Genomic DNA, 27407 nt, shown 5'->3' on the forward strand with positions numbered 1-27407 from the left:
ACTTTGGAGAACAGTGTGGAGATTCCTCAAGAAATTAAAAATAGAGCTTCCCTGTGACCCTGCCATTGCACTACTGGGTATTTACCCCCAAAATACAGATGTAGTGAAAAGAAGGGCCATCTGTACCCCAATGTTTATAGTAGCAATGGTCACGGTCGCCAAACTGTGGAAAGAACCAAGATGCCCTTCAACGGATGAATGGATAAGGAAGATGTGGTCCATATATATACTATGAAGTATTATGCCTCCATCAGAAAGGATGAATATCCAACTTTTGTAGCAACATGGACAGGACTGTAAGAGATTATGCTGAGTGAAATAAGTCAAGCAGAGAGAGTCAATTATCATATGGTTTCACTTATTTGTGGAGCATAACAAATAACATGGAGGACATGGGGAGATGGAAACAAGGGAGTTGAGGGATATTGGAAGGGGAGGTGAACCATGAGAGACTGGGGACTCTGAAAAACAACCTGAGAGTTTTGAAGGGGCGGGGGGTGGGAGGATGGGGAAGCCAGGTGGTGGGTATTAAGAAGGGCACGTATTACATGGAGCACTGGGTGTGGTGAAAAAAACAGTGAATACTGTTACATTGAAAAGAAATTTTTAAAAAAGAAAGAAAGAAAATAGAAGGAGAGATAAAAAGCTTCCAGGACAAACAAAAACTAAAAGAATTTGTAAACACCAAACCAGCCCTACAAGAAATATTGAAAGGGGTCCTCTAAGCAAAGAGATACCTGAAAGTAACAGACTAGAAAGGAACAGACAATATACAGTAACAGTCACCTTACAGGCAATATAATGACACTAAATTCATATCTTTCAAGAGTTACCCTGAAAGTAAATGGGCTAAATGCTCCCAATCAAAAGACACAGTGTATCAGATTGGATAAAAAGGCAAGGCCTATCGATATGCTGTCTGTAAGAGACTCATTTTAGACCAAAACCACACTTCCAGATTGAAAATGAGGGGGTGGAAAGCCATTTACCATGCTAATGGACATCAAAAGAAAGCTGGGGGTGGCAGTCCTTATATCAGACAAATTAGAATTTAAGCCAAAGACTGTAATAAGAGAAGAGAAAGGATACTCTATCATAATTAAAGTGTCTATTCAACAAGAAGATCTAGCAATTATAAATATTTATGCCCCTAACATGGGAGCAGCCAATTATAAAAACCAATTAATAACAAAATCAAAGAAACACATCGACAATAATATAATAATAGTTGAACAGTAACACCCCTCTTACTACCACAATGGACAGATATTCTAAGCAAAAGATCAACAAGGAAATAAAGACTTTAAAAGATGCATTGGACCAGATGGACATCACAGATACATTCAGAACATTCCATCCCAAAGTGACAGAAAACACAATCTTCCCTAGTGCATATGGTACATTCTCCAGAACAGTTTACATCCTGGGTTCCAAATTAGTTCTTAACTGGTACCAAAAGATTGGGCTCATTCCCTGTGTATTTTCAGACCACAATGCTTTCAAACTAGAACTCAGTCTCAAGGGGAAAGTTGAAAATAACTCAAATACATGGAAGCTAAAGAGCATCCTACTAGAAAATGAATGGGTCAACCAGGAAATTAAAGAAGAATTTTTAAAAATTGTGGACTCTGAGGAACTGAGGGTTTTGGAGAGGAGGGGGATGGGAGGTTGGGTGATCCTGGTGGTGGGTATTGTGGAGGGCACATACTGCATGGAGCACTGGGTGTGGCACATAAACAATGAATTCTGGAACACTGAAAAGAAATTTTAAAAAATAAATTTTTTAAATAAATAAAAATAAAAATAAATAAATAAATAAATAAATTTATAGAAACAAATGAAAATGAAAACACACTGTTCAAAATCTTTGGATGCAGGAAAGGCAGTCCTAAAAGGAAAGTACATAGCAATACAAGCCTTTCTCAAGAAAGGTCTCAAATACACAACCTATCCCCACACCTAAAATTGCTGGAGAAAGAACAGCAAAAAAAAAAAAAAAAAAAAAAAAAAAAAAAAAAAAAAAAAAAAGCCTAAACTCAGCCCAAGAAGAGAAATAATAAAGATCAGAGCAGAAATCAATGAAATAGAAACCAAAAGAACAGTAGAACAGATCAACAAGACAAGGAGCTGGTTGTTTGAAAGAATTAATAAAATTGTTAAACTCCTGCCCAGATTTATCAAAAAGAAAAGAGAAAGGACCCAAATAGATAAAATCATGAATGAAAGAGAAGAAATCACAAGCAATAGTGAAGAAATACAATTATAAAAAATATTATATGAGCAACCATATGCCAACAAATTAGACAATCTGGAAAAAATAGATGCATTCCTAGAGGTACATAAACTACCAAAATTGAACCTTGAAGTAATAGAAAACCTGAACAGACCTATAACCAGCAAGGAAATTGAAGCAGGGCCCAGGGCCAGATGGCTTCCCAAGGCAATTCTACCAAACATTTAAGGAATAATTAAAACCTATTCTGAAACTGTTCCAAAATAGCCAATAGAATCCAACATACATTAAAAAATTAAAATTTCCTCACCTGGTTATGCTATTTCCTGACTTAATTCAAATCAACCAAGACTGACTAAACAACTACAAAACAGAGGTTTTAACAATCCCTACAGAGATACAAAACTGACAATCACACCCTCGAAGTGTGTAAGACCTAGCAGGAAGGACAGATAAACAAATTTCAAGAAAGAAAGAGGTCAAATAATATGTTTTAGGAACAAAGGAAGAGAGGGTTCATTTGAAGCTCAGGGGATCTAGGGAGCCTGATGAAGATACTGACATCTGGCACTTTGGGAAGAATGAGTAGGATACTTACTTAGCAAAGAAGCAGGCAAAAGATTAGAATCTGGAGGAACAGCATGTACAAAGGCCCAGAGGTACACAGTGGTTTTCTCTAGAAGTCTCCTTTGTTCCCATTCCCTATAGATTAGAGAATGCCCAGCTCCAATGTGCAGCCACACAGCACATCTGAAACCCTGGAACCCCCTGCCAGATGGTGGAGGCGGACATAAAGAAAAAGGGCAGAGCTGCCCAAATTCAACATTTAGATCTAAATTCCACATGGTCATCATATCTGAGTACTGACCAAACCAAATGGTCCTAATTAATCACCAGGCGTTAGAGAGAACAGTAGACATTTGATAGCTTTCCTGGAAATCACATGAAGCACTTTGAAAGGCTGCTGAAATCAGGATCCATGGCAGTGTTCCAGGACCTATGGGAAGACTGAGATAACCCTAGGAGCACCCATTTTATTCCAAGAGTTGTGGGGAAACATTAAATTCGAGTACATTACTTTTAAATCACAAGAAACATATGGAAGTGTGCTATAAAATGCAGTGTTTGTGTGAATTTTTAAGATTGTATGAAAGACATTAAAGAAATCCAAATATCCTCCCAAGTTTGGTCCATGAGAAGAGTCCAATGCGGCAGTAACGGATGTGGTGTCAGTATCCCAGGTCCTTGTCCTTGATCTGCCATGGTTGGCTGTGTGACCTTGGACAAGGGTCTGGTGCCTAAGATTCCTCAGCAATAGAGTTGAGGGTCTGAATGGATGCCACAAGTTTTCTTCCTGTGTCAACACAGCCTGGTCCTCAGTTCTAACCTTCTGTATTTGCCTCATGTTACCTTTTCTATCCGAGCAACTCAGAGGATGTAACTCTTCCATCTGTTGTCTGCTTATTGGAAAATTACCAAACCCAACTGAATTGGAATAGTTACAAAACTTACATCTTTTTAAAAACTTTTCTTAGGAAGAATGATTTTGTGATCATGCCTAAAATGTTTAGTGTTCTTGCAAAAATAGAATTGTGGGAACAAGTACACAAAAACACAATGGAAGTCCATAAGTAAGTATGATTCAGTATAGATTCATCCATACCCAGTTGTCATTAATGAACCTCTAATTACTTTGAATTTGTGCGTACCAGCATGGTCCTAGTCACTGATAAGGTAAACAAGATAATTCCTGGGAAAGCTCAAGCAGAGAGACAGTGTGGGAGAGAATTCAGTATGAGGAGAGGAGAAAATTGGCTCTATGAGTCTTAGTGAAAACTCCCATCAGCATCAGAGAAGGAAATTTCATAAACAGAGTACCTTAAACACAGACTAAGTGACCTGCTTGGGGCACAAAACTTTATGGTAGTTTGAATCAATGCCTCTGGCGAGTTTCTCAACTACATTCCTGAGTGTCCAACTGTAGTCTGTTGGGACTAGTTGTGTACTAAACACGGGAGTTTATGGAGGGGAGAAGACATGGCACATGGATTTGCATTCACATCCTCTTTTATTTCTTAGACAGAAAGACACTTCTTCAAAGGATTCAGACAACTCTCAAACTCCAGCCTCCAATTTTTAAAGAAGTCCCCATGAGCCCTGAGCTGGAGAGACCCACAGGGTTCAATCCAATGCTCTAGCTGTTGCACAAAGCTGCCAGCATCATGGGACAATGTTTATTCCTGGGACTGAGCTTGGGGAGGCTCTCGATTTGTATGGGAATAGAAGGAAAGAAAGCAAGCGCTGGGGAGGAGGATTTGCCTTGGACGGAGGGAGAGCTAACTGGACCCTAAGGAGAGAGACTTAGAAACCATCTGGCTTCCAGCTGAGGCAAGAACTTGGGGAACAAGGGAAAATGGACAAACTGGGGAAGGAGGCAAACAGAGTAGTCATGCGACCTGTGACTGACCCCAGGAGCTTGAGTCCAGCCCTGGCTCCTTGCAGTTGGCATGACCCCATCCTACCAAGACTGCCATGAAACAGCTGCCTACTCCTGGACTTCCCAACTAACATTAGGGATTGGCATTGGATTGAGGTGGCAGGTGGCAGAGTGGAACTTGGAAACCTGACAGATTAGAGTACAAATTCCAGGACTATGCAGGTTAAAACAAGTTGCTTTACCTCTGGCCTTCCCTTACCACATCTGTGAAATGTAGATTATCATTACTAACTTGTGGGATAGTTATGAGGATTGGACCAACACTCCTCAAACTTTAACACTCATGCAAACCATCTAGGGATCTTGTTAAAAATGCAGAGCCTGGGATGGTGCCCCCATCAGGCTCTACCCCACTCTCAATGTGGAGCGTGCTTGAGAGTCTCTCTCTCCTTTTCCCTCTGCCACTCCCCCTACTCGAGCATGTTCTCTCTTTAAACAAATAAATTTTTAAAAATCTTTTTTTTTTAATGCAGAGCTCAATTAATTAGATCAGTGGTAGAGTCTGAGATTTGGCATTTCTCATTACCCGGGTAATGGTCTTGCTGCTGGTCCCAGGACCACATTTTGAGTATTGATGGGTTAAGATGACAAGGCACGAAAACCACATAGCACAGTGGTTGGAACTTCATAGGTGCTTACAAATAGAAGCTGTCTAATTTAATAGTTCTTGGGTGAAGAGGCACTCTTCAGGTCCCTGAAGAAGATATGGTAATAATAATGGCTACCCACTAAGTATACACATAGAAAGTGTCAGCCCAATGTCCCTGTAAGCACAACCTCTTAGGACTTTTATGACATATCTGTGAGCTTATCCCCATTTTATAGGTGAATAAGTTGATGTCCCAGTGTCAAGAAAACATGTCCAGATAACATACAGGACCAAAACAGAGTATGAAGTCTTTTTTTTTTTTTTTTGAGATTTTATTTATTTATTTGACAGAGATCACAAGTAGGCAGAGAGGCAGGCAGAGAGAAAGGGGGAAGCAGGGTCCCTGCTGAGCAAAAAGCCCAATGTGGGGCTCAATCCCAGGATCCTGGGATCACGAGCCGAGCTGAAGGCAGAGGCTTTAACCCACTGAGCTACCCAGGCACCCCCAGAGTGTGAAGTCTTTACCTAATTTCTTCCCTTGGCTGCTGATCCTGGACTTAGAGCAGTAACAGTCTAATGGAAAATAGCAACCCACAAAGCCTCAGCTAAAGGTTATCCATGGCCTCTGGAAGAGTCTCTCCAGGCAACCCAATACTTTATTAATTAAAAAAAAAAAAAAAAGTCCTCATAATTTTTCTGAATCCTGAAATTACACAAAACTTATAATTACCCACCCCCATTTTTTTGACCATCCTCTTAATGTGTCTATCCTTTAGAGCTGATTTTCTTGTCTCCATGATAGCCAGCACTCCATTCTTTGGATTCTTCTCTTTTAATACACAGAAATAAAGAGAGGACTAGTTGATAGGTTTATCTCATAGTGTTGTAAAGATAAAATGAATTAATACATGGGAAGAATTTAGAACTTCTAAACTCCCTTCCTGTTCTTGACTTTTGAACTCAAAATCTCATTGCTGATGAAAACTCCAGACCTTGAGCAAGTTATTTAACTTCTCCATATCTCAGTTTCATTATCTGAGAAATGGGCCCATAATAGTTATCTCACTGGGTTGTTATAAGGATTACAAGAACCAATAAGTGGAAAGATCTTAGTATAGTGTCTGAGTGAATAAACATGAGCTATTTTCCTAGGTATTATTTTAAGGGAAAATGTACTAGAGTTTTCATAAAGAAAAATAAAATTTGAAATCTGGGACTCAAATTTCGTTTTCCCTGCAATCCTCTGCTTTTTAACTTTAAAAAACAGGGCAAAGATTTTGAGATACATACAGACAACTGGATCCAGACACAAATAGTCCAATGCTGCAAAACTTTTTTTAGGGCTAAGATGACTCAATGGATGGCTTAAAAAGTCTTTTTAATATGCCCCACAGCCTCTGAAAATGTTTAAATGGACTGAGAAGTTCGGAATCTGTTTATATAATGATTTCAAATTGAACAACTATCATTTTTCCAAAAGAAGCATGTGGTTGTTGTTTTGTGAAATAAAACAAAATAGAGGGGAAAGACAAAAGCCTCACGCAACATCAGAGAGATTCCTCAGGCAGATAATTCCAAAGACAAATTACAGGATATTTCTACTCTCCTAACAGGATACCCCTAAGGATAATGCACAAAGTAGGGGAGAGATTCAGGGCTGCAATTATGTCCAGTTATGAAGAAATGAGGATTTTTCTGACAGGCCTTGAGAATGGAGCTATCATCCTTATGGTTTCTCTCCTTGCTGGTGTCAACAGAAACGAGGTCATCCATTACATTTGAGCGGACAAGCAACACTTAGCACCATGTAACACTTCTACTTTGTTACATTTAGGAAACAGAATTGGTTTCCAGCAACCCGGGGCAAGAATATGTCTAAGAAACAGAAAGGAGAGCAGAGAGAGAAGTGACCAAGCTGAGGTCCAAGTGTACTGAAGCTAGCAGATTCTTTTCACATACAATTATATCCTTTTACCTGGAACCTAAAGCAACTAAGAAGCCGAGAGCACCCTGACCAAATATTCACTCTACATCAAATCCCAACAGTCTGCCCAGGATCCTCTCAGACAGCCACACTGCTGGACATTTGAGGTATGTAACTGTACCCCAAGGGTCACTCTCCAAATGTTAGGGAGATGCTTTTTTTGTAAATAGATCATTACACCAGGAAGGGAGCTAGATGACATTTACTTGTGACCTTCTCTCTATTTTAGAGCTGAGCAAAATGAGACTCAGAAAGATGAAGAGACTTTTCCAAAGGCACTCATTGTTGATGGAAGAGCCAGTCTCTAATTTTAACTGTTATTTGGTTATATTCTGCCTTTAGGAATCCATTCAGGAAGTTATTGAGGGCTGCTCCATCAACAATACATCTCTGCTCACACATCCTCCTGGACAAGAGGGATGTTACAGCAAGAAAAGAACTCAGTGCTTTGCATTTTAACTTTGTTTATCAAAACCCAGGGTATGTAGTCCAATGGTTGCAAGCTATCATAATTTTATCTATTGATTCTTAGAAGTATATCCACAGCTGTGATAACAGTGTCTGTCACCTACCCTCTCTCTTTACAAGAAAATTAAATGGTCTAGCACAGCTAAATTAACTAGCTATTGGGCTGAACTATATGACATTTTCATTTTTGCTAGCCCATTACAGTTGAATATTGACAATGGAGTCTCTTAGAGAACCTGTCTTTATTTTGATAGATCACCCCATATATTCCATGAGAATGTGTTATGTGGGGTTCAGTTAGAGAAGTCACGTCTGGAGAATAGGTAAATAAATTGTGGTATGTACACACTTAGCATAGTTCAGAACAGCAGTAAAAAATAATGATACCCATATACACAACATAGATAAACAAGGAGAACAGACATTATGTTGAGTGGAAGATGCCAGGTACGAAAGAGTACATGTTATAGGATTCAATTGAAATGAAGGTTCAGAACAAGCCAAACTGCTTATTTGACTGTGACAGAAGCCAGAAGAGCAGAGACTCTGTGGAGTGTATAGTTTGGAGAAGCATGAGCAAAACTTAAAGGATGCTGAGAGTTTCATATCTTGAACCATGTCTTGGTCACAAGGGGTTTAACATTTATAAAAATCCATCTAGATGTACATTTTAAATTAATGTGCTTTACCCACTTTGTCATATGGGTATGTGTTTAAGAAAGAAAGAAAGAAAGAAAGAAAGAAAGAAAGAAAGAAAGAAAGAGGAAGGAAGGAGATGAGGGGAGAAGAGGGGAGGGGGCGGGAGCAGAGGGGAGGAGAAGAGAGGAAAGGGAGAGTTACATTCTACAAACCCTCCTGATACAATTTAGCACAGTGTTTAAGCATGGGCTCTGAAGGCAGATCAATCTGCTACTAACTAGATATTTGACTTTTGATGGTATACTTAACTCTCTAAGCCTCAGTTTTCTTATCTCTGAATAAGATATTTCTTATCTACTCACCTCAGAGAGTCTTGGGGATATTAAATAAGTTAATGTTTGTGAGGCATGTAGCTCAGAGTAAGCACTCAAGAGTGGCCAGTTGGTGCTAGTAGTTACACTTGTAGCAGAGTCCATAATAAGAACACCCCCCTCCCCCTGCATACACATCAATGCAGTCCTTGATGGAGGGAAAAGGAGCAGGTACTAAGCCGCCGCCCCCCAGCGACTCCCCCACTTACCAGCAGGTCATACGGGAGGTTGTGCGCCTCTGTGAAGGTGATGATCGCAGAGGTGATGTCCAGTGCGCTGAGCTCCAGAGTGGCGGTGCTGAAAGCATCTTGGTCATGAGACCAGCCTGCCTGGAAGAACACAGCCACTTTCCTCACGAGAAGACCGGAGCGCACACGTTTGAATACATGTCTGGCCACAAACCTCATGGCCTCCCCAAGGTTCCTGCTGCCAGAAGACCCTTGCAGAGGGATCGCCCTGACCGCCTGCAGGAGTGTGGGCTTCCCCTTGTGGTCTGAGAAGCGAACCAGGTAGTCAGTTTTGGCATTGTACGAAACGATGGCCACTCGGGCACCCATTGGGCAGTTACTGTCACTTATTTCCATCTTCTCCAACAGAGACAATAGAATGTTTCTCATCCTCTCAAAATCCGACTGGGAGACGTCGTTTGACATGTCCAAGGCAAAGACCACTTCGCTAGGGAACGCTGGGCATTTGGAAATACCTTAACACAATGGACACCCAGATTTAAGATTTTCTGTAATGCCTCTGAACAGGTGATGTCTGAGTGAATAAGAAGAAATATTACCTACCTGTCGAACAAGCTGGAAGGGAAATTGTTTTGGAGGAAAAAACGAGACATTGTTAGTTTATATAGGCAGTGCTATGGTTTCTAGGTGAGTGCTTCAATATGAAAAACTATCTTCTCTGAGAAATTCAAGCAGTGACCTTCTCTGACTCCTGCCTGAGTTTGGTCAAGACCTCGATTTGCTCCCCAATATCCATTTTCCCTTTTTTCTATAGCAGTAAATCCTCAGTCTCAGGACATATGGCTGCCTGGAGAAAAGACTCCATTTCCCAGTGGAGAAGCTGGAAGAACGGAATAAGAGATATGGTAGAGGGGCACCTGGGTGGCTCACTGGGTTAGGGCCTCTGCCTTCGGCTAGGGTCATGATCCCGGGGTCCTGGGATCGAGCCCCCATCGAACTCTCTGCTTAGTGGGGAGCCTGCTTCCTCCTCTCTCTCTCTCTCTCTCTCTCTGTCTGCCTCTCTGCCTACTTGTGATCTCTGTCAAGTAAATGGGTGAAATCTTTAAAAAAAAATAAAGAAAAAAAAAAGAGAGATGGTAGAAACAACTTCAGAAACTACTTCAGAAACAACTTTCCCTTTCTTTTCCTGTTGCCTGAAGCTTGGTCAACATCTTGGACCTCAAGGTGATTTTGGAAACAGAACACCCTTCCTACAATGCAGAATGAAAAAATATAAAGAGCCTGTGTTCCTGAATACTGCGGACATCCATTTCAACCCCAGACTGACCCCTTCATGGCTTTGATCTGAGAAATACCTTTGTGTCATTATTACTGAGCACTGAGGTCACACTGTACTGAACTTAAACCTGACTAATACACTGAGCTATTCTGAAACTATATATACACACACACATATATATACATATATATATCTAAAACTGTATATAATATACTGTATATATTATACACACTATAATATGTATAAGTGTGTTTGCTCAAGTAATATATTTTTATGGAAAATATCAGAAAACAAAAAATTAAAATTATCCTTAATTCATAATGTCTATGTATGTATGTATTTGTTTAATTTGTTATTTTATTTTATAAAACTTGGACCTTAGTATATGTCCTATTCTGAATCTTTTTTTACTTAGTATATGATGAACATGAATTCTTTTCATCGATAAATTTAGAGCAGTATTGCCTAGTCCACTATAGATGTCTCATGATACTATAGATGTCTCATGATACTTAGATTTTTCAGTCTAAGAATTTTTTACATTAGGTTCAACATATATAAAATATCTGAGCTTGTAGATAAAAGTGATTGAGGAGGGATGCCTGGGTGGCTCAGTCGTTGGGCTTCTGCCTTCAGCTCGGGTCATGATCTCAGGGTCCTGGGATCGAGCGGCACATCAGTATCCCTGCTTGGTGGGAAGCCTGCTTTCCCCCCTCCTTCTCCCCGTGCTGTGTTCCCTCTCTCACTGTCTCTTTCTCTGTCAAATAAATAAATAAAATCTTTTTAAAAATGATTAAGCGATTATATATATTTCGACATGACAGAGTTAACAAAATTAGGTCCTTGGCTTGGTATATTGTATATATTTTTCCCCATTTTTCTGTTCACTTTTTTTTTAAGTATTTTTATTTATTTATTTATTTACTTGGCAGAGAGAGATCACAAGTAGGCAGAGAGGCAGGCAGAGAGAGAGGAGGAAGCAGGCTCTCTAGCGAGCAGAGAGCTGGATGCAGGACTCAATCCCAGGACCCTGGGATCATGACCTGAGCCGAAGGCAGAGGCTTTAACCCACTGAGCCACCAAGACGCACGCCCCTTTCTGTTCACTTTTGACTTCACAGTGGTCTTCAGTATAAACGGGTTTTAACTTTTTACATGGTCAACTCTGACATTCTCCCTTTGTGGTCAAAACTATGGTATTATTTTTTGTGATTTCTAAGAAAAAGGACTCCAGAATCTCTTTCAACAGCAACTAAATGGGAATGGACAGAACATGAAGTTTAAATAAGCAGGACTAGGCATTTGTGGAGAGAAGCCAAGCACCCAAATTAAGCACTCTGCCAAATCAATGTTCTCTCCCTATTGCTAGTGAGTGGAGAAGTGTACATATTACAGGAAGCAAATATCCAGGAATACACTAAAGACAATGAGTAAAATCCAATCTGGGGATGTTACCAAATATTAACATCTGATGATTTGTAATTCCATTGTTAAAGCATAAATGCAAATAAAAAAGGACACATTTCTTATTGAAGGCTCCCTGATGATCCCTCTTGTTTAAATGGATGGAATAAGAATAGCAAAGTTTTTCTTTATTTGTTTTGTGATAAGAAGCACTGAGATGCAGACATGCAGGTGTGCAGTTGGCATTCCCCTTCATGAGGTGCCACATTATAGTGGAATTTCTCTTCACCATTGAGACAGCATCCCTTTCAGCCACTTCATTTCTGAGACCCCACTGGAGAAGATTACTTACCCAAAGGCAGACTGAGCCAAATACATTAATTTATAAGTCTTTCATGATAGACAACACTCAGTCAAATCCACAGGTGATTTATGTCCCCAGTCCATGACCATGAACCAGCCCCACCTCACACCACTGGCCCCCACTTGAGCCTTTCCCAAACAACTTACGGCAGTTCTCTTGTATGACAGCAATGATGTCACAAGGCTGTTAGAAAGATGGAGAAAGAGGGAAAAGGGAAAGGTATTTAATCTGAAGCATATTCCATCTCTCTCTCTCATGACTTAGAAATGTCATCTGTGTATTATCAGTTTCTTTCTGAAGCTTTCTAAGCTACAATAGAAAACACAAAAATTGTTACAGCAGATGAAATGATTCAGAAGTTATATTTCTAGATACAACAGATATTTTAAAACACTTAAAATATATTTTATATACCATACAGTGCTCATATTACTAGACATAGATAAATACTTTTATAATTAATTATACAATTTTATAATTTTATAATTATAATTATAATTATATTTTTATACATTTATAATTTTATAATTATAATTATAATTAATAAATAATTTTTTTAACTGCCTCAAAAAGCAATGGAACCAAATTTGATTTTGAGGAAGTTTCAATCTAGAACTCTTGGCCTAAAATGCAAAGAACTGTCTTCAATTCCTGGATCTCTGTGTCAGCAATTCCTGGAACAATTCTTTAGGGCGAATGCCAAGACACAGATCCCCTCACACCACCATTAGAATTCTGCTTCGTTCCTTTGACCTCTTCCTCTGTGCTCTGTTAATCCCTTGGCCCCTTTATTTCTTGGTTCTCGCTCGCCCCACTTCTTTCCCACCACAGTAGTATTTTTGTGCTTCGGAGATGAAAAATGATCGTAACTTTTTTTTTTTTAAAAAGGTTTTATTTATTTATTTGACAGAGAGAAATCACAAGTAGATGGAGAGGCAGGTAGAAAGAGAGAGAGAGAGAGAGGAGGAAGCAGGCTCCCCGCCGAGCAGAGAGCCCGATGCGGGACTCGATCCCAGGACCCCGAGATCATGACCCGAGCCGAAGGCAGCGGCTTAACCCACTGTGCCACCCAGGCGCCCCTGACCGTAACTTTTGAGATTGTTTTCAGGTGTGTCATAAAACATGAAGATGTACTCTGCCATCTATAAATACTTTATAAGCAACTTCTGAACAACTTCTTACAAAAAGGCATATTGTATGGGAGTTGTAGCCTCAATCTTTCCCTTCATGTCAGCCAATAGTAGCACTCAGAAACATCCAGATTGCCTCCATGATTTAAAACATTATTCTACTCTTCTCACTGATGTGATTATAACCTTTCAGAGGAAAGTCTATAAACTTAAGGTACTTAAAGAATTTATAAGAAGAGAAACAATAGAATATAGATTTCTACTGTGTGGAAGAGGAAAGCCTCATGTGTTAAAAAGAACAAGGTTTAGATTTAAAATGTTTACCTACCATCATATCTGCCAAACCTTTGGGACCCTTGATGCCCTGGGAAGAGAAGAAATGGGTTTAAAATGTAAGATTCTGAGGTCTGATAAATTATTCTCTGGAGTTAGCAAAACATTCTCAGAAAGATACCATAGTACATAGACCACCTTCTTTCCCTACAGTCCTGGCCCTGGAATTCTGGCTGATCCCCTAAGGAAAAAAGTCAGAGTGGATCAGAGGTATGCTCAGACCTCAGAGTCTAGGATATCCAGGAGCATGGTACATAAAGACTCTTAGAAGATCAGGTCATCTTGAGAGCAAGCCACACAGTTTAGGATCCAATTCAAGAAAAGGCCTGTCAAGATCTCAGGGCGATTCAGAAACAGTTCTAAAGTAGACCAGCCATTTCCTATCTCTCCTCCTCAGGCTACCCACCACCATCTTATCCTGGCTCTAGTGCCAAATAAGCCATCCCTGGAATCCTTCAGAACAGATAGTCCTGACTGAGGTACTCTGGGAGTCTAGAGATCCTTGTTTTTATTTAGATTCTACAAGCTAGTGATTTGTCAGCTCAGGTAGGTCACAATAATCTTTTCAGCCTTTGTTTTCTCGTCTGTAAAATAGGTGTGTGCATCATTCTGCTTCCAAGATTTTTGCTTCCATGACTTTGTGGCTCCTCTACAGTAAATCCTAAATGCAGTGAAACCACCAGGTTCAGCCCCTGGCTCACTCACTCTACCATCTCCTGTGAAAAGACTGCCTAGCCTCATGGGACAAGGGGTATTGCAAAATGACAAGAGCCCCAAAGTCTTTCCCTTCATACCAAATGACCTCCCAGGGAATTTAAAAAAAAAAAAAAAATTGTGGACTTGCAACATTGTCTGTTTAGTTCAGATTATATAAATGTCACATTTTGTTAGGATTTCCTTCCAGTGTTTACACAAATGTTTTTGCTCATCTTGTTTATATTGATAAACTCAGTCTCCACTGAGTTTATGTATTATGTATTTAGACAGGTTTATAAATCTCCAGCTGCTCTAATATCTTCCCGATGTTCAAGTAAACAATATACATTAAATAAGTATACTGTGTAAGGACTTGAAGCTAATGTCTCCAAAAGCAAACTTGGTTCATTCCCTATACAGATCCTCTAGGGCCTCCCAAATGTTCATTTCTTCATTCATTCAGATGGCTCTTAGCAGATCCTTATTCACTTTTACACAAAGGTTGAAAATAAAAGAAAGAAGAATCTATGTTACCACTGGTCCTGGAGGGCCTTGGTCACCTGGAGTTCCAATAAGTCCAGGAAAGCCAGCATTACCCTAAAAATAGCCAAACCAAAGGAATAAGCTTCTCCTCTTGAATACAACTCGGTTAAAACCATCAGACCCACTTTGAGATACTAAGCTGTCATTCTTTCTAAGCTCCAATGAGTCCGCTAGGGACTAGTTAAGTTTATGAACTGTATCAATGGAGTGAGATGCCAAAGTAGAAAGGGAGGCAGTCTCCTTCGGGAGCCATCTAAACTGCCCCCTACAGACCTAACCTCAGCCAACATGTGGACATACACACAGACACACACTTTCAAACCCGGCCTTAAAGGATGGCTCAGTAGTCAATTTAGACTCCAAGTCATATAATTAAAAGAATATAGGAAATACACCCTGAGGACCTGACATCAAGAGAAAGACATCAAAGAGAAAATTTCTTGCACCACCTTCTGGTCTTTAGAGTCTGATAAAAGGTCTATGCTGACCATGGTTTACTGATCATCTTACAGGTATCTGAAACGACATAGCAGTATCAGCATGTAGGTAATGCTTTGTTCTTTTTTATTTGAAACCAGAGACATCAGTTATTTGAAATCAGAGACATCATAGAGCAGGGCAATATTAGCCAGCAGCAAACCACATTAGGCATAGATTAGTTTTTTCCTTTGTGCCCTTGCCAGTGTATGAAAATACCAATTATTGAGTGCCTAGATAATAAATATTCTCTTTCCTCTTTTCTGCACCAAATACTAGTCCATGTCTTTCCCGGAAGGCCTTGTTCTCTAATGTCTATCAGCTAAAAACTGTCAAGGTTTTAGATATTCACAGGCTCTTTCCAAAAAGAGCTGCCAGTGATTGTAGCTTTTTGAGACTGAACCTTTGGAACCCGAGGGAATGGATTTTAAATGGTGGACTCCACAAAGCACAGTGAAGACATGGCTCAAAGTCCACCAGGATGGCAGCCACGTTCCTGAGAGTCCAGTCCTAAATTAGCTAAGACAAAGTTAAGGCTTGAAGGAATCTGACAGAAATAGCGATGTTTGCTCTGCCGCTAAAACAATACCCTCCCAAGTGATTTCCAGACTTACCATAGATATAGATATTGTGTAACTGAAACTCCAACTTGGATTTTCTTTTATTACACTTTGATGAGCTGCATTTGTATTCACAAGATCAATGAGAGTGGTATTAATTCGGGGGCAGGGGGAGTGGGGTGGCCAGAGAAAGGTGTGGAATGTTTCCTGAGAAGGACAAGAGCTTCCTGCTGAGAAGTCCGTTAACCCAATAGAAATTCTCCCATGAGTAGTGTCATGATATGTGCAGTTATAGATCTTGGGAAATTCCTTTGATTCTTACCCTCCGCCCTCTGATTCCCTTTGCTCCCTTCTCTCCTCGGTGGCCTGAGTCACCATCTTCCCCCTTCACAGAATCAAAAGCAAAGCCTTGAGTTGGAAAAAAAAAATAGCTACAAACAAATGACACATGCTGCATACCAGTTGCCAGACGCAGAAAGATAACTTCTTACTTGTGCACCAGGAGAGCCAGGAAATCCAGGTTCACCCTAGTGTCAGAAATGAGATAAGGTTTTGTTTAATGTCATATGATTGAGTCTTTCTTTGACATTCCTCAGGGAATAAGAAGAAACTATAATTTTGAGAAAATAGACTCAAAACAGGTGCCAGGAAAAACAATGATAGTAACGGTTGTTATCTTGAGCCACTCCCAAGTGACCATATTTTATTTCTATAATTTGATGTGAAATAAGTGGCAAATGATCTTTACCAATCTTCCCCTTCCTTCTTTGCCAGACAGAAAGGGAACTATGGGACTATGTATTACATATTGTGTAACAGAATTTCCTTCTTAAGCATTTTTATCCAGTGGTCTAAATAACCAGAGGTCTGATCCAACATAAACCAAAGGGAAGGGTACCAAACTGGCTGCCGGAAAGCAGGTGGTCATTGTCAGATCAAAGGCACACTACAAAGCAACTGTTCATTCAACAAGTATTTAGTTAGCACCTGCTACATGCCAGGCACCTTTCTAGCCACTGGGAATTGAGCAGTGAACAGAACAAAGATCCTGCTATCGTGGAACTTACCTGCTAGTGAGGAAGAAATGTATGTCAGGGAGAGATGAATGCTATTCTAGAAAGAGGATTAACAGATAAAGAATGACATGGATAGATTTGGTCAGGGGGTAACTATTTTATACAAAGTGGTCAGACAAAGCCTTTTGGTAATGGCCACATTTGGGCAAAGACCAGCATAACTTGAGGAAGCCAGCCAAACAGGTATCTGGGAGACATGTGTGTGTGTGAAAGATGAGTGTGTGAAGAACCCTGAGGCAAGAATATGAATGTGTGCTGTGTTTGAGGAACCCTGCCCCAGAATGGCAGGAGGGGAGCAGGAGGAGAGGATGTCAGGGAGTTCACAGAAGGACCAGATGTATAGAGTCTTGTAGGCCATGTTAACAATGGGCTAATTCTGAATGACACCAGGAGCTGAAGCTGGGCTTTGAATAAAGGAATGACATGGTCTGATTATCCATTTAAAAGATGAGTGTGGGGGTGCCTGACTGGCTCAATTAGTAGAGCACGTGACTCTTGTTCTCAGGGTTGCAAGTTCGAGCCCCATGTTTGGTGTAGACTTTACTTGAAAATAAAATCTTTTAAAAAATAAATATAGAATAAAATAAAATAGGGCTCTGGCTGCTGCTCAGAGGACTAACTAGATTAGGCAAGAGTGGAAACAAGAATGCCAGTCAGGTGGCTTGATCCAGAGGGTGGCAGTGGCAGGGGCGAGAAGTGATGAAATGCTAGATGTATCTGGAAGGTACACTCACAGTATTTGATGATGAGGTAAATACAGTAGTTGAGAGACAGACATTTATTAAAGATGGAGCAAGTATCTTCCTTGCACAACTGGCAGATGGGAGGCTGTACTCCCTGAGACGGGGAAGGCTAGAGGAGGGGCAGTTTGTCAGATATTTGATGATATCTGACCAGATATTTGGTGATATTAAAAGATTATTGTTAATTCTTAGGTTGATAATGGTACTGTGGTTATATTTATAAAGAATCTTTTAGAGATGCAACTTGAAATATCTACTCATGGAATATATGATATCTGGGATCGCTTCAAAATAACTGGGGGAAGGATACAGGTGTGGTGGGGTACATATAAAACAAAATAAAACTGGTCAAGGGTTTTTCATCGCTTGAGTTAGGTGATGGGTACCTGGGGAGAGGTGTCATTGTATTAGTTTTGCCACCTGTATCTATGTTTGAATTTTTCCATAATCAAAGGTTAACAAACAAAAGAAGAAAAATGAAGGAAGAGGGGAATGGAAGAGGAGGAGGAGGAGGAGAAAAAGGAGAAGGTGGTGGAGGAGAAGAAGGAGGGAGAGGAGGGGGGCGGGGAGAGAAGGTTGTTTCGTTACATGCCAGTTTTACGGTGGAAACATGTTTAGAGTTTAAGACACTGGTCCAAACTGGAGAAGTGCACGGAGATTAGAGGATAGATTAAGGATACCTGATGCCGTGAAACTGGATAAGGTCACCTGAGAAGAAAGTAAAGAGGAGCACAACAGAAGTATAAGGAACAAAAAGAGCAAAGGAAAAAAGAGACAGACAGGCAGAGAGAAACCAAGAAACAGACTCTTAACTATAGAGAAAAAACTGATGGTTACCAGAGGAGAGGTGGGGGAAGGGATGGGGGAAATAGGTGATGGCGGTTAAGGAGGGCACCTGTGATGAGCACTGGGCGTTGTATGGAAGTGTTGATCACTATACCGTACACCTGAAACTAATACTACACTCTACGTTAACTATACACTCTACGTTAACTGAAAAACTTAATAAAAAAATTTAAAAATTAAAATTATAAAAAAGAAAAGTATAAGGATAGAGTCCTGAGTCTTCTAATATTTAGAGGCCAAGAACATTCAAAAGAAACTAAAAACAAGAAGATAGCAAAAACCAGGGAATTGGTATGTTCTGGGAGATGAGAGAGGAAAGGTTTAAAGAAGAAGGCCATGATCACCTTTGTCAAATGCTGCTGAGACTTAGAGTATGATGCGGACAGAGAACTGACCACTGGATTTAGCACCATGGGTTTTACCTTGACTAAAGCAGATGTCATTGAGTGGGCAGGGGTCAGGGGGTGAAGGTTCAACTGTCATCCGTTCCAAAGAACCAGAGGACAGAAAGTGGAGTTTCTCAACCATGGCACTACTAATATTTTGGACCTGATGATTCTTCTTTGTTGTGAGGGGCTGTCCTGTGTATTACAGGAAGAAAAATAGTACTTCTGGTCTCCATCCACTAGGTGCCCTTTGCATCTCCTCCCCCAGTTGTGACAACCCAAACATCTCCAGACATTACCAAATATGCCCTGGAGGGTAAAATCACCATTGGGTAAAAACCACAGATATACACCTAATCCATCAAAGAATTTTGCCAGAGAGAAGGGGGACAGTGGTACTATGTAGTTAAGTGAGGGTTTTTTATGTTTGTTTTTTTAGATGGGCTATATTCACACTTCTTTGTATACTGACAGGAATGATCTATGGAGAGGGAAGAAAATTTGAGGATGAAGACGAGAAAAGACCCAGGACCTTAACAAAGCAAAAAGGGAATGGAATCCAGCCCAAGAGAGATGCGATCAGTCTTAGATGAGGGCACGGACTCTTATCTATAGCAGTAGGAGGGAAGACAGGGTACAGAGGCAAGTCAGTTGGCCTATGTCATGGCGGATGTAGGTAGATGTTTTCTGTTCATTTCTCCTACTTATTTCATGAAACAAGAAGCACAACTGTCTGCTGAAATTTGGAAGGGAAAGCAGGTCTTGGAAGTCTGAGGGAAGGGGAGAAGGTATGAAACAGTCAATTCAGAGAGGAGAGTGAATAGATGAGGGGAAGATAGCCAGCCAGTCAGCCAAGCAGCAATGAGGACTGTTTAAAACGAAGCCATTAAGTCTTGCCAGGAAAAACCCACGAAATAAAATAAAATAAAATAGGGCTCTGGCTGCAGCTCAGAACTGTTCCACAGTGTTCCACAGTGTTAACCACACTACAATAAGGAGAGGCTGCCCTTGGATTTAGTGCAGAGCTGGTATGTGGCTTAAAATATGGGCATTTGAATTCTACCTAGAATTCCCCATCTATGCAAAGTCCCCACTAGAGAAGAAAGACAGGATGTGCCAGGATGGGGATCCAATGGCATAGCTTCTACACTCAGATCTGTCTCTAACCATGTGTGACTGTGATGTGTGGCCAGCTGTGTGACCATCAGCACATTACATCACTTCTTTGAATCTCAATTTTCTTATCTGTGAATCAAAAGGGCCGAACTAGATGATCACCGAGGTCTCCATTTTTCATTATTGCACAGATATTTACTAAAAGTTTACTATGTTTTGGGAATTTATGCCCATTAATTATATTCAGGGCATTTTTCTGGTCAATAAAATAGCAGCAGTGCCATCAAGGGAAATAAGAGAATTGCAGAGAAGCCAGCCCAGGGTTAAGTAGCTGGGCATCTCTAAACATCCCAGTGATTTCTTATGTTGTGATGCAATAAATGGTAACTCACAGACCAAAGCACCAGAATAACTGTAACTATTGACATTTGATGAGTTGAAAGCTTCATGTGAGTTTCATTCTTCAAAACCTCTGTCAGTAACCCTTCAACTACAACATGCTAAAATACCATCTTCTTTGGGAGTAGAAATATTCAAACATATTTACTGAGTCCCTACTCTGTGCCAGGCTCATTCCAGCAATACAAAACTGAATAAGATGCAGTCTACTGTCAAATTCACAAACTTGTCAAATACGTAAGGATAAATTATAATACAACCTCAATGGAAAGGGACTACTGTAGAAATATGACTAACACACCTTAGGAACACAGAGCATAGGACAACCAAATCTGTCCATGGAAATCCAAGAAGGCTTCCACAAAGAGAAGTTGATATTTGAGTTGGTCTGAGAAAATGAGGAAAAATTGTCAAAAGGAGGGAGATGGGTAGGGACATCTCAAATAAAGGCAAGAGTGTTTGCTGAGGCGAGGAGTTGGGGAGGTTCCTGGCTCAGGTGGGACCATGTGGCACAGGTGGAAGATGAGAAAAAGAGTTTGATTTTTTAAAAAAAGCAGTGACAAAAAATCAGCTTTTTTTTTTTTTTTTTTTTTTTTTTTTAAGGAGGGAACTCTGGCAGCTACAACATGTCATAAACAGCGTTCAGAAACCATGTCTGGCATACCACTTAGAATAAGACTTACCATCCATCTAATAAAATAAAAACTATAGTCCTTCATTTGGAATACTTCATAACTTAAGCCTCACCTTTTTCCCTTTTCTTCCTGGATGTCCATATCCATCTGGACCTAAAAGACCCTAAGAAAATGACACAAGATGAACAGTAGAGTTATCCATACCAGTGCTTGGTTAATTATGTTATCTGAACCCTTGGATTAATCAGGAGAGGAAGGAAGTGGTCAAAGCAGACAGGCTGCTAGAGGCTTATCTTATCTCATAGGATAAACTCTAAGCTACCTTTACAGGATAAGGAGAGGATAAGGGCTTAAAATTTTTAAAGAGCAAGGTATAGCAGTTTGAGGGGTTTTTTGTTCTGTTCCGTTTTGTTTTGTTTTCAGTTTTTAACTTGTTCAGCAAGATTCTATGCCTCACCAAGATGATACCATAGTTGCAAGGAGCCATATCACCATTAAAAAATCCCTGTTGGGCTTTTCTTGCAGGACAGAGTAACAATGGCAGAAACTCCAGAACTTTGTATAAATCTCTAGAGATAAAGACAGACCTTAGGAAAAAAGATTGGGATAGAGGAAATGAAGTTGAGTGAATCAGTGCACAGAACGTAAACCAAGACAGATCTGAATTTTCATTCCATTTCCCAATTGGTTGTACGAGGGGCATTAGGCAAGTTAGTCAACCTAAATTTCAGCTTCCTCACCCATTAAATGGGGTAAAACACCATGTACACAGCATGGTTGCTGGGAAGATTGAGTGAGATTATGCATGGAAAGCACTTCGCACGATGCCAGCTCAGAGAGAGCAGTCATTACTCTGCTGCTGATGGTGCAGCAGTGATGATGCTTGCAGAGGAGCAGTAATGAGGGTGGAGGTAGAGGCAATGGTGGTGGTGGTGGAGGTGATGGTGGAGGTGGTGATGGCAGAGGTGGTGGTAGTGGTGGTGATGGTGATTTTGGTCACAGTGATGGTGTTGTTGGTGGAGACAGTGACAGTCAAGGTGGAGGTGATGGTGAGGCTAGCAATTATGACTATGTTGATGATACTACTGGGATCTTAGCATCTGTACACGGTGTGCTTCCTATATTAAGGAGTGAATTCAGAACCTTTAGGTGCTTTTTTGCTCAAGGGACAAGAACTGCACCTAAACCAAGTAGTCAACTGCAAAGGACAATTTTAAATTTTAAGCCACAACGATCATTCTTATGGCCTAAGGAGGAAAGTTTGAAATGTTAGAAAATGAAAAAGAGTAAGATAAAAAAGATTGCCAAAGATGAATTATTGGGAGACCAAAAGAATGCAAATGAGATTCATTTGCGGTTTTCCCATCTTCTTTCCATTGAAGGACACACAGAGCTTCAGGCATTTACAACTCCAGAGACCCAAACTGTCTATTTTGGAGATATCTGCCTCTGACTATCCTGAAATGACACCTTCCAGAAAGGCACTGCTCCCCAGCTTTGTCTGTCCCAGGGAGAGATCAGTAGGAACAAACTTTGCATTATTTTAAATCAGGATATTTTCACAAAGTTAAACAGTGTTAACTTCATCATCCGGATTGAGTGTAGATGCAGAACACTACTTGTCTCAGATTCTGGTCGACAGTAACCCTGTTCTTTCCCTTTCCACATTTAAATTTCTCAGCCTGCTTTTTTTCTCCACCTCTGGCTAACCAATGCAATTTCAGTACTGAGTGCAAAACAACAGCAGGTTTTGCCCATTGCTCATAAAAGGAATTTCAGAAACAAATCGAAGCTGCAGGGAAGACAACATTTTTCCATATCATAAAGCTCTTTCCCATAAAATGGTGACTTGAAAATAGCCATAAAATAATTAACTTTTTCTCATGTTTAGAAGGATGACTAAGGAAGGTCTAAATGCATAGCCCTGTCTCTGGTAGTTTTACCTATTGAAGTAAACCTCTAACGATTGTTGGTTTCCAAGGGTTATTTCTGTGCTCTGAGCAATTGAGCCCATGTACTTATAAGTTTGCATTCTGATTGCCTGTCTTATTTGTTTCCCTGGAAAAGGGGTTTCATAAAACATGTCTGTATTCCAGAAAGTTTCACATGCTTGTAAAACAGCTTTGTCAAACAGAAGACACTCACTGGCACGTCCCTCTTCAACAGCATGGGAGAAGGCAAAATAAATCCCGAGATGACTGTGTGTTCTTTATTTGTAGGAAGAGTTTGAGAATCTTTGACTCTTTAGATTCACAACAGTTCTGCGGATCAGATCATATTTGTGTCCCAAATATTCATCAAGAATATGAGAATTTGGTGGGCAACGAGAACAAATAAGAAACAAGAAAGTGAATCAAGAGTCCAAAACAGAAAAAGCAGACTTACAGGTTGTCCTCTTAGTCCTTGTGGACCCCGGGGGCCTGTGGCTCCTACATCACCAACTTCCCCCTTTTGCAATAAAAAGTAAACATGAAGTTAATTTTCTCCTGTGAGTTCATGCAATCTTATGTCATTCTCCTTAGAGATTCTACAGTCACACTTTTCAGGTCCTATTGGCATCACCGTTTGGTCCAAGGTAAGTCTCTTCCTCTAGACTTTGTTACATACAGATAATAACAAATAGAGCAGAGATTTTGGCACTGAAAATTAGCAAAACCAGGTATGAAGCACCAGGAACAGAATTTTGTATTATTCTGATTTTTCGAGGTGTAAATGTGAGAATCTGTATTTGTACTGAATCCATATATGTATCTTTTTATTGATATGTCTTTGCCTACTGATATAGGTGGCCAACTATCCATCCATCTTTCTATATGTCAGTCTATATGTCTTTTCTTCCCTGTATCCATCCGTCCATCTATAAGATAATGGCCAGTCAATACCACCACCAACCATATCAGAAACTCCTGTTGGAAATGATCAGGTAAGGAGAGATTTGAATAAGGAAACCCAAGTTGCAATTTAAAAAAAAAAAAAAATGTGTTTTTTGACATTTACCTTCCTTCCTGTTGGTCCAGCTTTTCCTTTGGAACCAATTGGCCCGGGAGGCCCAGGAATCCCCTGCAATAAGATCAGGACTAAAATCACCTCAAGGCACAATGTTAACTGTCTGGCTCTCTTGCTGTTATTGAAATAGTCTGGAACTGGTCCTAAATCACGAATCGCCTTTAATGTTTTATACAATTAATTGTATCCTTCAACAGACAAAATGCTTCCTATGCACATTTAATCTCTGGGTGGCGGGGGGGGGGGGGGAGGGAGGCATTCTGGGTAAGAGGTCACGTCTCCCAAGTACTGAGCACTGAAGCAATGATCTGGTTGCTAGAGGGGAAAACACCATTTGATTAGGAGATCCAGAAGACAAACACCTGGACTTTCACCCACTGAAAACCGAAAATATTATCAAATGAAAATGAAAACAATAAGATGGGTTTACAGGACTAGACTCTTCCTGCTCAACATAGAGTCAGAACAGACCTAGAACATAGGCCATCCTGGAGATGTGAGTTTGAAATCTCCAGATCAAGATGCTTCTGCCTAACTTAGATCACGCTGCTCAGTGTTGAAGCCCAGACGCTCCCGTCATTAGAAGCCACTCCTCATCACCTGCCTCAATGAGGTCTAACCCTTCTATGAACTGCTGGGATCCTGGGTTAGGAGTAGAAGGGACGCCAGAGGGAACCAAGCTGGGAGCCACTTCAGCCACTTCCTATCCAGATGACAAATCATTCTCAATCCCTTTGAGCCTCAGTCACCTCATCTGTAAGACTGGGATGGCAATGCTTCCTTTTATGTTTATAAGCAGTAAATTAGTCTTTGATGCCCCTTTTACGGTTTTATTTTTTGTCACGCTATAGGTAAGGCACTATGAGCTTGGGTTAAACACCCTTGGGGCTCCGACCCAATCTCGTTGATCACTATATTCCCACAATACCTAGAGAAGGGGGTACACCCAGTGATCAAACTAGCTATTTCTAGAAACCCCTGATACCCACAAATCCCAGGGCAAAGAGTGTAGCTTTACGTTATTCCTTGGGAACACTCGGGTATCTGAATGCTGTGGCCACTGTTAACATTGTTAATGAGCAGCTCTGCTGCACCTTTTAGAGCTTCCAACTTACCTCAGCACCGGGTAATCCTCTTTGTCCAGAATTTCCTGGTATTCCTTGTCTTCCTCTCAGTCCCTAGTCCCAAGATGAAATTAAAGTTCAACCAATGTTTATGGAGCTATTTATTTCCCATGTAATCCCAAAGTCACCTTAGTCAACAATGAGAGCACAAATCAGGGTACTTGATTTGTGGGTCCTGACCCATCACTAATGTATTTATCACACTCCACTCAGCAGCATCTGCAAGGGAGCCCCCCAGGCTCTTTCTACCAGAAACACCGGATGTGAGCCTTTTCCATCTGTACCTATAATAACCACCTCCGCAGCTGAGTCCAGTGAGCCCTAAAATTTCAGAACACTGCTTTTATATTTTAATACGCCCAACTAATTTTAAATCCTGAAAGGGGAAAGAGAGGAGCTGCTAAGATACTGATCTCCTTTGAAAATTCAACCTTTGCTTTATATATCCAAGGGCTGAGGACTGGAGAACGTATTTTGATTTTATCAAGAACCAAGAGTACAGCTGCTTGTTCACAATAGTACAATAGCCTAATCTCACTGGGCACGTTGCTGGGGAGGTACTCATTTTCTCCCTGACCTATTTAACTTTACTGATTTCAACACTCATTTTTTTTTCCAGCTTTTCTGAGAAATGCTTTCCTGTTAGAAACATGGATCGTGGCTTCTATACCTTCTATATTCCTGCGTGAGGCATTATAATCACCCATTTAAATAGAGCATCATACTCACATCCCAGTGGGTGGTGAAAGTAAGGAGAGGTTTTTATTGATTATCTTGCTCATGGTTCATAACACAGCCCTTTTGCTCCCCTTGCACTCAGCGGTATGATAAAGTGAATACAAAAGAGAAAACCACAAAGCCACAGTGGCAGGGGGTCCAAATTTGAATTAAGCCAGCGATCAAAAGAAAGGCAAAAATCCATCTCTCGGTTGTTTCTCCCTATGTTCAGACACTATTTTCTATCATAAAATAAATACAATCTCTAATTACACTTCGATCACCCTTTTCATTCTTTCATACCTTTGTCAAGTCAAAAAACAACAGAAACCTTTCAAAATGATCGCGTGACGCTCATAGACTTTTTAAAGTTATGGAGAATGATTCAATGTGTTAGTAAGAGTTGTTGTTTTAAAGTTCTTCCATTTAATACTTGGAAACAATTTGGCCTTTAAAAAAAAAAGAGGTAGGACATGTTCCAGAAGAATTTACAGAATGACAGATTTGGGTTATACTTTGAAGATTCCAAAAGAACTGGTTGGAAGTTCAAATATCCAGTTATCACTGAATAGTTAGAACACCCCACTTGAGGACAAGTCCCTTCCTTGCCTTAATATTCTGAACATCCCAAGCCTATTAGCAAATTGCCCTATGTATAACAGATACTCAATAAACGCTTTACTGATTTTTCATGCCAAATTTGAATACTTTGAAGACACAGTTTCAGAGGCAGTAATTAAGAGCATAGATTTTATAACTAGCCTGCCTGAGTTTGAATCCCATCTTTATATTCAGTAGTTGTGTGAGCTTGGCCAATTTACCTAACTTCTCCATCCCCCCCTCCATTTCTCTCTGTAAAATAAGGATAATAACCTTCCGTTAAAGGTTAAATGTGTTAATACTAGTGCTTAGGGCCATATTTAAGACGTAATAAGAACTTAGTAAATATTAGTTATTGGAGTTTAACTTGCCCAGGAGAGAGACTCTACAGTTTGCTTTGGAAGGCCCTGGAAAAGAGATATCCAAGGCCATTCTGATATATGTTAAGTCCCTATCCAAGAATCTGTTTTGTTTGATAATTTCAAACAAATATCCTTTAGCACTAAAAACAAGTTCACTGATACAACCTGTGAGCCTGGGTATCCAAGCTCTCCTTGGTAACCCTGTTCACCAGGTTCTCCACGCACACCCTGTCAAAATAAGCAAAACTTAGTGAGTTCACCAGGCACTAATAATGTTTGTTTTGAAGGCAGCCTTTCCTGCAAGATGTCACTTGAAAGCCACAAGAGAAAAGAAAGGGGGAAAAAAAAGGTTTTGATTGTCTGTGCTCCGTTCTCTTGGGATTGGAGAGGATATGGGAAGAAGGGCCTCCACTTATGTTGGAAAACCAGATTCTTACTGTCTTTCCCAGTCTTTGCATGTCTCCTTCCAATATCTTGGCTGGTGATAAAAGCAAAAATATTTTGTTTAAATAACCCAAGCTCCCACTTAACAACAGGTTCGTAAAAAGCCCATTCATTCCTTTTAAGTGATATGGGCTAAATGCTCCCTGGTGTTAAGGACCCTTAGCCCTTGTGAAGAAACTCAGAAGGTTGAGCACAGCAA

General features: G+C 40.3%; 1 protein-coding gene across 2 annotated transcripts in view; it reads right to left on the reverse strand.

Annotated features, from left to right (window-relative positions):
- Positions 1–27407, reverse strand: part of LOC106003286 (collagen alpha-4(VI) chain-like) — a 118488-nt gene that overhangs the window by 14095 nt on the left and 76986 nt on the right. For both annotated transcript variants that reach the window (XM_045088928.1, XM_045088927.1), the window contains exons 21-32: positions 26930–26992; positions 25077–25139; positions 23953–24015; positions 23341–23403; positions 21068–21118; positions 16246–16281; positions 16077–16139; positions 14709–14771; positions 13474–13509; positions 12162–12198; positions 9573–9584; positions 8991–9484 (exon numbers count right to left, since the gene is read on the reverse strand). In XM_045088928.1, the coding sequence (XP_044944863.1) occupies positions 8991–9484; positions 9573–9584; positions 12162–12198; positions 13474–13509; positions 14709–14771; positions 16077–16139; positions 16246–16281; positions 21068–21118; positions 23341–23403; positions 23953–24015; positions 25077–25139; positions 26930–26992 (1044 nt within the window). The remainder of the gene's footprint in view (positions 1–8990; positions 9485–9572; positions 9585–12161; positions 12199–13473; positions 13510–14708; positions 14772–16076; positions 16140–16245; positions 16282–21067; positions 21119–23340; positions 23404–23952; positions 24016–25076; positions 25140–26929; positions 26993–27407) is intronic.

Source organism: Mustela putorius, unplaced genomic scaffold (assembly GCF_011764305.1).
Source record: "Mustela putorius furo isolate JIRA1106 unplaced genomic scaffold, ASM1176430v1.1 tig00003834_pilon_pilon_pilon, whole genome shotgun sequence".
Classification (NCBI taxonomy): Eukaryota; Metazoa; Chordata; class Mammalia; order Carnivora; family Mustelidae; genus Mustela; species Mustela putorius.